We start from the raw sequence: 9,476 nt of genomic DNA on the forward strand, positions 1-9,476 counted from the left end.
GCATCAGCCACACGGAGACACTGTTCCACACGCACCACACGGAGACACCGTTCCACACGCACATCAGATGACGAGCATCAGCCACACGGAGACACCGTTCCACATCCACATCAGATGACTATCACCAGAAGAAGGAAGACAAGTGTCGGGGGGATGAGGGTGAGGATGTGGAGAAAGGGGAGCCTTTGCTGACAGGAGGATAAAATGGTGCAGCCACTGTGGAAAGGTCTGGCCTCAAAAATTAACCATGGAATTGTCACATGACCTGGCTTCGTAGGTATTTATCCAAAAGAACTGAAAGTAAGGACTCAAACAAGTATTTGTACACCCACATATACAGCAGCCTTATTCTCAACAGCCAAGGCTAGAAGCAACCCAGCTGCCCACTGACGGATGCATGGACAGAACGTGGGACCCCCACACAGTAATTATTCAACCTTAAAAAGGAAGGAAATCTGGACATACACTACAACACTGAATGAGCCTTGGGCACACAATGCTAAGTGAAATAAGTCAGTCACAAAAAGATAATACTTTATGATTCTACTCATAAACTATACCTAGAACAGTCAAAGTCAGAGACAAAGAGAAAGGTGGTTTGCCAGAGACTGTGGAGAGGGAGAATGAATGGGGAGTTAGTGTTTAACAGAGAGAGAGTTTCTGTTTGGAAAAATGAAAAACTTCTAGATATGGATAATGGTAATGGCTGTACAAGATGGTGAATGCACTGAGTTACACACCTTAAAATAGTTAAAACAGCCAAGTTTATGTTATGATATTTTACCACAGTAAATATAAAAGACAGGAAGAAAGTGGAAGAGAGAATTCTTTTAAAGAGGGAGAAGGGGCCGGGCACAGTGACTCATGCCTGTAGTCTCAGCACTTTGGGAGGCCAAGGTGGGTGGCTCATGAGGTCAGGAGTTCGAGACCATCCTGGCCAACATAGTGAAACCCCGTCTCTACTAAAAATACAAAAAAACTTAGCTGGGCATGGTGGCACGTGCCGGTAATCCCAGCTAGTCCGGAGGCTGAGGCAGGAAAATCGCTTGAACCCAGAAGGCAGAGATTGCAGTGAGCCGAGGTCGCGCCACTGCACTCCAGCCTGACGGTAGAGCGAGACTATGTCAAAAAAAAAAAAAAAAGAAGAGGGAAAAGGAAAGCAGGTCTTTTGTAATTGCTTCCCTGAAGCAGCCTGGGGTCTCACGGCCAAAGCAGTGCCCCAGAACTTCTACATGCTGACAGAACTTCTGAGCCAGACGGCACTTCCAGCCCAGTTCTGAGGCCGGCTCATCCTGGGACTAAGATTGCAGGGAGATTCCAGCAGAGCCCCAGAGCCAGGCAGAAGAGGGGAGGCTGTGTCTGCCGACAGGACCCACTAGGGCAGTGTCCCTCGCCCTCAGGGGAGCAGCCCTGTGCTCTCTGCAAAGGAGCCTGCTGCCCACAGCCAGGGCTGCTCACTGGCACTGCCCGCCAGCACTGCCTGCCCTTTCCTCTCCCCAGACACCTGGAGCATCATGCAAGCCGTCTGCAGGATGGAGAAGCACTGCCCGCTGGCTTTGACAAAAACTGCCAGGTTGACCCTTCGATTGTGGAAGATGGAAGCTTCTCTTTTAGCACATTTTATACTTAATAACCACCGTGTAAGTTCTACGTTGTTCGGTCAGAACATGAGAAAGGAGGCAGACATGTCTCTCCATTCCGTCAAACAGGGTTAGCAATCCGCCTTCTGCTTTCAGGGCAATTCTACAGCAGACTTGTCACTTCCCGTGAGCCTGCAGCTGAGACACACCTCACTGTTGCTCTGTGCCCCACCAGAGACCTGTGGTCCAGCCTTGGGACTTGGGACTGGAACCTCCCCTTGGCAGAGCTTTGTCCAAATGCCGGGGCCCCACTCTGCGGCTCCCGACAAGTCCACAGCCTCACAGACACGCAGCGGGGCGAAGGGGCCCACTTACCAGCAGCAAGTCCATGGTGTTGAGCCGGCACAGCTCCTGGTTGATGCTGGGTGTGTTTGTGTGCAGCAGCGCTGCCATGAGGCGGGCGCCATGCAGACGGGCATTCCCCAGGGGCTCCTCCAGCACACCAATGGTGGTCAGGATCGCTTTCTTCTGCAAACACAGAAGGCACCACCCAGTTAGGCCCTGTGAGCAATGAGGCCACTACTGGGGTCTCTGGGACCCAGCCTAGGGTGGTGAGGTACATGGTGGGGGTTCCTCAGGGAGGGCTGTCTGCCAGAAGAAATGAAGGGATCAGTGGGGTGAAGAGGCTGCTGCTCCCCTCAGGGCCTCAGAGAGTGCTCCCAGGATGCCCACGGGCACTCCAGTCTGAGCCTGTGGGGCCAGAGAGCCGTGCACCTCAGGGGGTGAGATGTCCAAGATGGGGCCAGCAGCACCAGTCTGAGGCCAGAGCCCTTGGCATGATGTCTCGCTGAGGATGCCCAGTGGGGCTCCCTCTGCGGACACAACCTCAGAACACCAAGTTAACAAGTGTCCCGTGAACACACTTTGGGGAGACGGACAGAAATGCCTCCTCAGATGGGCCACAGGCCTTCTCTGCTCCCCCACACTCAGCACAACGCGTCTGCCTTCTCTTCACTGAAGGCTCCAGGCTGACAACACAGAATCCCAGCCCCTCCAGGGCTCGCCAGTGGGGCAGGTGGATCTTACCAAGGTGGCAAGTAAGAGGAACTGAGCTGTAGGTAAGGAGGGCGCTACGCAGTGGGGCGGGAGGGTTGTGTCTGGGGAGGGTGAGACGGGATGGGCAGTCGCCTGGCTGGCAGTCTGAGCCGGGAGGAGCCTTTGTGTGCTTCACCCTCCTCAACATGACCCACGCACTGCCCAGTGCTGCTGAGCAGGGCAAAGGGCCTCCCCTGCCACCCCCTGGTCCCCTCTCTCAGGAGCCGAGCATCCCTTAGCTAGGTGCCTTCAACTTGGAGGCCAGGCCTATGGCGACCTCCGGGTCAGCTGCAGAGGCAGAGAAGAGCATTTGCAGATCTGGGAGAGCAGTCCTGAAAATGTGCTTTGGCACCTACCCGGTGCTTCTCAAGTGGGGGTGTGGGAACGGCTGTCTTAGAACACATTCACTCCACACTCTGCTTCCTATGGGACAAGCTGTGGGTTCTCCTCCCTGCAAATCAACCTCCCCTGCGACGCCTCCAAAGGCACTCAGCAGTCGCCACGGCCATTTACCTTGGGCGGGTTGAGCAGGAGCTGGTGGAAGTCCTTCAGCCGAGGCTCGATGCCGTGTAGTACACTGCTGCTGACAGTGTATGACCTTTCCAGTCCCTGAGAAAAGGAGTCCACCAAGCCCTCTGTCCTGTGGATGAGGAAAGCAGATGGAAACCAGGGACACCAGGGCCCTGTCCAACCTCACCAGCAACTCAGTGCACCCTCTTCTTCCAGAAAGAGCCCTCTTAACTTTCCCAAAAATAAATCCTAGAGGAATGCAGCTACCCAAGGTCTGCACACGTGATCTGGTGACTGGTACAGGTAGAAGAGAAAGGCACTAAAGACCCTCAGGAAGATGTCTGCTTGTGACATCTGAGAGTATGGAGGCAGGGGAAGTGACGCAGGACTCACTGCCCCCAGCACCGGTGGGGGTGCTGCTCCGTCCTCCTGCTTTGAAAACCTTCACTGCTATCCCTGTATCTTTCACACTGTTCCTGTGTGGTCCTTTTTTTTTTTTTTCTTTTAGCTGGAGTCTCACTCCATCGCCCAGGCTGGAGTGCAATGGTGCGATCTCAGTTCACTGCAACCCCCACCTCTTGGGTTCAAGCGATTCTCCTGCCTCAGCCTCCCGAGCAGCTGGGACTACAGGCATGGACCACCACACCCGGCTAATTTTTGTATTTTTAGTAGAGACAGGATTTTGCCATGTTGGCCAGGCTGGTCTCGAATACCGGATCTCAGGTGATCGCCCGCCTTGGCCTCCCAAAGTGCTGGGATTACAAGTGTGAGCCATGTGCCCAGCCCCTGTGGTGTTTTCAAGCAAGTCTTCTGAGATATTTATTTCAACACTATTTCCAGTTGTAAAAATAATACATAATCACTTATTTTTTAAAGTAATAAGCAAAATAATTTTAAAAATCAGAGAGCGAGGTACAGTGGCTCACACCTATAATCCCAGCACTTTGCAAGGGACAGGCGGGAGGATGGCTTGAGCTTAGGACTCTGAGGCCGCACGGAGATATGATCGCGCCACCACACTCCCACCTGGGTGACAGAGCAAGACACCGTCCGAAAATCATCAGCAGCAGCAGCACAAGAATCAAAGAGAAACAGCTGGCTTATCTCTGTTTTCCTGATTTTTACACAGTCCCCTCCATCACATGTAGGGTTGAGCCTGGGCCTCAGAAGTGGCTCAGCTTTCCTGGGTTTATGAAGATTAAAATATCAATATTCCACTTGCTTAACTAGAGAAAAACGGTAACATTTCAACACTATTTTTGGTTAATAAACTAACAAATAAGTATTAGGTAGTAAGAGAAAGAGACAGAGACAGTCCTAACAACCTCACTACCAGGGTTAAGTCAATTTCTTGTCATTTTCTTATTGTTCCTTTTTCTTTCACTTTAAAAAAGCACAGGCTATCAGTGTTGGGGGCTGAATTACATTCTCCCCAGAATGCGGAAATGAGGGAGCTACAGTCACCTTGGGAGAGTCAGACATCGTCGCATGTGATGGACTGGTGACGACGGAACTGTCCTGGAGATATCAGGTTCCCGCTGGCACGTGGGGACCCTGAATCCACAGACGGGGTTCCAGGGCCAGGAGCAGGCCAGGAGGGGAAGTGCCCAGACAACACTGACATGGCCCTTTCGAGACACACCCAGAGGATCTCCTGGGCATCTGGCAGGCCAGCCACACCCCCGTCCCAGTGCGTCCCTCACAGACTCTCCGCTCGACTGTCTTTCCACGTGCGCCTCATGGGCGTCCTCCTTGGAGTTTCAACTGCTTGAACGGCTTTGGCAGTGCCCAGCCTTCCACGACCCGAGGGCCTTCTAGGCCACACTGTGATCCAGAGAAACAGTTTCAAACACGTCCTGAAATTTCTACCTGGGGTCAGAGAAGGGTGTCCAGCACCTATATCCTCAAACAAATTCAACTTTCACCTGAACCCACTTCTGCTGCTGACTCCTCTGTCTCTGCCTATTCACTGTCGTGCCTCAGCAGGCCTCCAACAGCTGCAACTGAGGAGAGCGGTGTGGGGTCACAGCAAAGGAGCTCCTCCAAGCAAGCTCCACTCTCCTCTGCCACATATTGCCCCACGCTTGTGTCCACACTGGGACCCCCTCACTGCCTCATCCCAGGTGCTGTCTCTGCCAGATGCGGCCTCTCAGGGAAAACATCCCTGACTGCGAGGCTCCACCCACCAGCCCCATGTGGGTCCCTTCTCGTGAGCCCTGAGGCACAGGGTGCATGTCTATGGCACTTGCCACTCTGCATCACCCTGCTGTCCACACGCTGGCCTCCTGTGCCAGATGGGAGCAATTAAAGGGCAGGGGCTGTGTCTCAGTTCTCTGACTCCTCGGCCTGTGTTACTGCACGGTGAGTACAGAAATGACACCTGATCAATGAGAAAGCGCAATGGAGGACAGTCGCCTGGGAACCAAGTGCTAATGCCACAGCCCCACCCTGTGAGGGCCAGTGTCTACCTGGGAGATAAACACATATATCTATAACTGAGCGTCACAGTGGAAACCCTGCCACACACACACACACACACACACACACACACACAGGAGCTGTGGGCACTTGTCAGAACAGTCCTTGGGGAAAACCTGCCAACCACACCTGTTCCACACATGTCAACATATGCATCGCCAACTGGCCACGACGAGCAGCTTCAGGCTGGAGAGGGAGCACCAGTGATGATGAGGGTCCAAGGGGACTTGGCCGCAGCCATAAAGTCAAGCCTTCAACAAGGGAAACCTATCTGTGTTATTACTTGCATAATCAAAAATTAAAAACACAAATGACATAATCCAGACTGTTCATGTGGGCTGCCAGTCACCGAAGCACCAAGTTCAGCTCCATACGATTTCTCCTCCTGAGACTCACCCAACCCGCCTGGTTTCCAGCAAGGTGAGTAACACCTGAGTCCCGCTGACGAGGCAACTCTCTGTCCGGTCTCCATCAAACATGTTCTTCAGAAGCTGCTCCACACAGTCCTGCCTGCTGGACACACACAGAGGTCACTGCCTGGCAGAGCAGACACACACACAAAGGATGCAAGGATGCTCCTTGCTCCCCGTGGAGGACCCCAGCAAAACCCTAAACCTGCTCAGGCTCAAGGCCAGGCGCCAGGGTCCTCAGGACACTCCTGCTGCTGCTGGCCCACTCTCTAGACCCACCAGGTGACTCCTCTGGAGACCCCTCCCTCTGGAAATAGGCCCCAAGTTAACATGGGCTCTGAACCTGGGGTTCATTTGAATGTGAATCAGAGGAGGTGGCAGCATGTCCTGGTGCTCACAGCAAGGCTCAGAGATGTCCCCATGACCCAGAAAGGGAGGCCCACCAGCACCACGGCCCACCAGCACTCACGACTCCAGCGCTGTGAGGAGGGGGTCTGGCTCCAGAGCCTCTTGCAGCTGACTGCCCTGGTCTCTGCCCAGCCTAACTATGTCACAGAGAGTCTGAGAAGCATTTGACTGCCTCTGAAAAGACAAGGGAAACACAGAGCCCCTCAGTATGGAGAAGAAACAGCAGGACCAGCCCTGGTGGGCACACAGGGCATGAGTCCTCTTGCTTCTCTGGCAGATGCTAGACTTCTGTTGTTATTCAATACCATCGTCATGTTCAAATTCTCTTTCTTTTCTTTTCTTTCTTCTCTCTCTTTCTCTCTCTCTCTCTCTTTCAGATGTGGGACTTTTGTCCAGGCGCAATGGCTCTGGCCTGTAATCCCAGCACTTTGGGAGGCCGAGGCAGGCAGATCATCAGGTCAGGAGATCAAGACCATCCTGGCTAACACAGTGAAACGCCATCTCTACTAAAAATACAAAAAATTAGCCGGGCGTGGTGGCGGGCGCCTGTAGTCCCAGCTACTCAGGAGGCTGAGGCAGGAGAATGGCGTGAACCCAGGAGGTGGAGCCTGCAGTGAGCCGAGATCACGCCAGTACACTCCAGCCTGGGCGACAGAGCGAGACTCGGTCTCCAGGAAAAAAAAAAGGCGTGGGACTTTCTCTAAACCAGTTTTCTACAGAGATTCCAGACAACAGCTTCATTTCAAAGAAGCCCAAGTAGGCTGGGCGCGGTGGCTCACACCTGTAATCCCAGAACTTTGGGAGGCCGAGGCGGGCGGATCACAAGGTCAGGAGATCGAGACCACGGTGAAACCCCGTCTCTACAAAAAATACAAAAAATTAGCTGAGCGCGGTGGTGGGTGCCTGTAGTCCCAGCTACTAGGGAGGCTGAGGCAGGAGAATGGCGTGAACCCAGGAGGCGGAGCTTGCAGTGGGCCGAGATCGCGCCACTGCACTCCAGCCTGGTGGACAGAGTGAGACTCCATCTCAAAAAAAAAAAAAAAAACAAAAACAAAAAACAAAGAAGCCCGAGTATGCCTTTTCTGTCGTCAAAATGTAGATCTGGTTAGATTTTTCTTTTTTTTTAAGCTGCACTGAACTATCTTTAGGAATTCAGAACAGGGCTAATAATGGTCAGATATGCAATGCAGATACTGGGCTATACCTGTGATCCACGTTTTGAAATGCACTGAATATGTGGCCATGTTATTGATACTGTATTTTAAATGTGGTAATAAGTAGCTGCTGTTATTCAGAATGAGTCCTGTAAGCTGATGAAAACAGGGAAGTTGCTACCAAGAAAACAGAGGACTCAACTTTTCTAGGGAAACATTAACACACAATCCCTGATGGGAACCTGCCCCTGCTGACAATGCAGGGGTTGTTCTCTAGGGAAGACAAATGTGATTCAGAGAGAAACACAACCCCTGACTCCTTGCAGCACTGGTTCACATGCTGTGGGAAGACTGAGGGGAAGCAAACACTCACAGGAGTATTTTAGGGAGAAAAGAAAGCAGCCAGATTAGCTCTGAGGTCTGCCTTTGGGACCCAGGACAGGCCATCAGTCCACAACACCCACATGCATGGGTGGACTCTGGTTCTCAGGCAGGGTGGTCTCCTTGCTTCCTACAGACGCCAGCATGGCCTCTCCCATCTGTCTGATCAGCCCTGTGGGCTGATGGAGAACAAAGTAGGGTGATTGGCCAGGCAGCGGTGAAGGCCTCAGACACGAGTCAGCACCACTGTTTTCCAATTTGCCAGGGACGCGTGGTTGTATGTACAGATAGATGCGTGTAATGCTAGGAAAAGGTCTGCTGGGATACACCCCAAACTTTCAACAGGGATCACCACAGGGAGCCCCATTGTCACCTTAGGTGCTTCCAGGGTGGGTGGCTTCTAGGGGGCCCCTAACAATCCCCTCCTGGAGTTCATGCCCCTACAGCCCCCATCCCTTTTAGTGTGGGCTGGACCCAGCCACCCAGCTCTAATGAGCCAAATACAGTAAGACTGAGGGGAAAGCTCAGCTCCACGTCATGTGCTGCCCTGTGGAGAGGCCCACGTGGTGCAATGACGAGGGTGGCCTCGGCCCACAGCCCTGAGGAACTGGATGCTGCTGAGCCATCTGTGACCATGGAGCTGGCCTCTACCCCAGGGGCGCTCTGAGATGACTGCACTTCGTGAGAGAATGAGCAGAAGAGCCACTAAGCCACATTCAGATGCCTGATCCACAGAAACTGATACTGCTACAGGTAAAAATACTTGCCATAAGCAACTACGTTTCAGGGTGATTTGCTATTCAGTCACAGACGACCAATATAATTCTATTAGAATTGTTCTTTTGTTTGTTTGTTTGAGACAGAATCTCGCTGTTGCCCAGGCTAGAGTGCAGCGGTGCGATCTCGACTCACTGCAAGCTCCCCTTCCCTGGTTCGAGTGATTCTCGTGCCTCAGCCTCCTGAGTGGCTGGGATTATAGGCACCCTCCACTACGCCTGGCTAATTTTTAGTAGAGACAGGGTTTCGCCATGTTGGCCAGGCTGGTCTCAAAACTCATGACCTCAAGTGATCAGCCTACCTCAGCCTCCCAAAGTGCTGGAATTACAGGCATGAGCCACCGCGCCCGTCCTAGAATTGTTTTTATAATACACATATATTATTTTTCAGTTAAGGAAAAAAAGCCTAGGCCAGGCATGGTGGCTCACTCCTGTAACCATGGCACTTTAGGAGGCTGCGGTAGGAGGATCACTTGAGCCCAGGTGTTTGAGAACAGCCTGAGCAATGTAGTGATACCTCATCTCTATTTAAACAACAAGAAAACAAGCTAGAGGCCAGGTGTGGTGGCTCACCTGCCTGGGTGAGCAGGAGAATCGCTTGAACCCGAGAGGCGGAGGCTGCAATGAGCCGAGATCGCACCACTGCACTCCAGCCTGGGCAACAAGAGCGAAACTCCACCTCAA

General features: G+C 52.7%; 1 protein-coding gene across 1 annotated transcript in view; it reads right to left on the reverse strand.

Moving 5' to 3' along the window:
- Positions 1–9,476, reverse strand: part of PPP6R2 (protein phosphatase 6, regulatory subunit 2) — an 81,404-nt gene that overhangs the window by 19,555 nt on the left and 52,373 nt on the right. The window contains exons 5-9 of the mRNA XM_011942264.1: positions 8,100–8,195; positions 6,543–6,655; positions 6,060–6,173; positions 3,189–3,315; positions 1,956–2,108 (exon numbers count right to left, since the gene is read on the reverse strand). Coding sequence (XP_011797654.1) covers positions 1,956–2,108; positions 3,189–3,315; positions 6,060–6,173; positions 6,543–6,655; positions 8,100–8,195 — 603 coding nt within the window. The remainder of the gene's footprint in view (positions 1–1,955; positions 2,109–3,188; positions 3,316–6,059; positions 6,174–6,542; positions 6,656–8,099; positions 8,196–9,476) is intronic.

This window comes from Colobus angolensis, unplaced genomic scaffold (assembly GCF_000951035.1).
Source record: "Colobus angolensis palliatus isolate OR3802 unplaced genomic scaffold, Cang.pa_1.0 Scaffold208, whole genome shotgun sequence".
NCBI classification, from domain to species: domain Eukaryota; kingdom Metazoa; phylum Chordata; class Mammalia; order Primates; family Cercopithecidae; genus Colobus; species Colobus angolensis.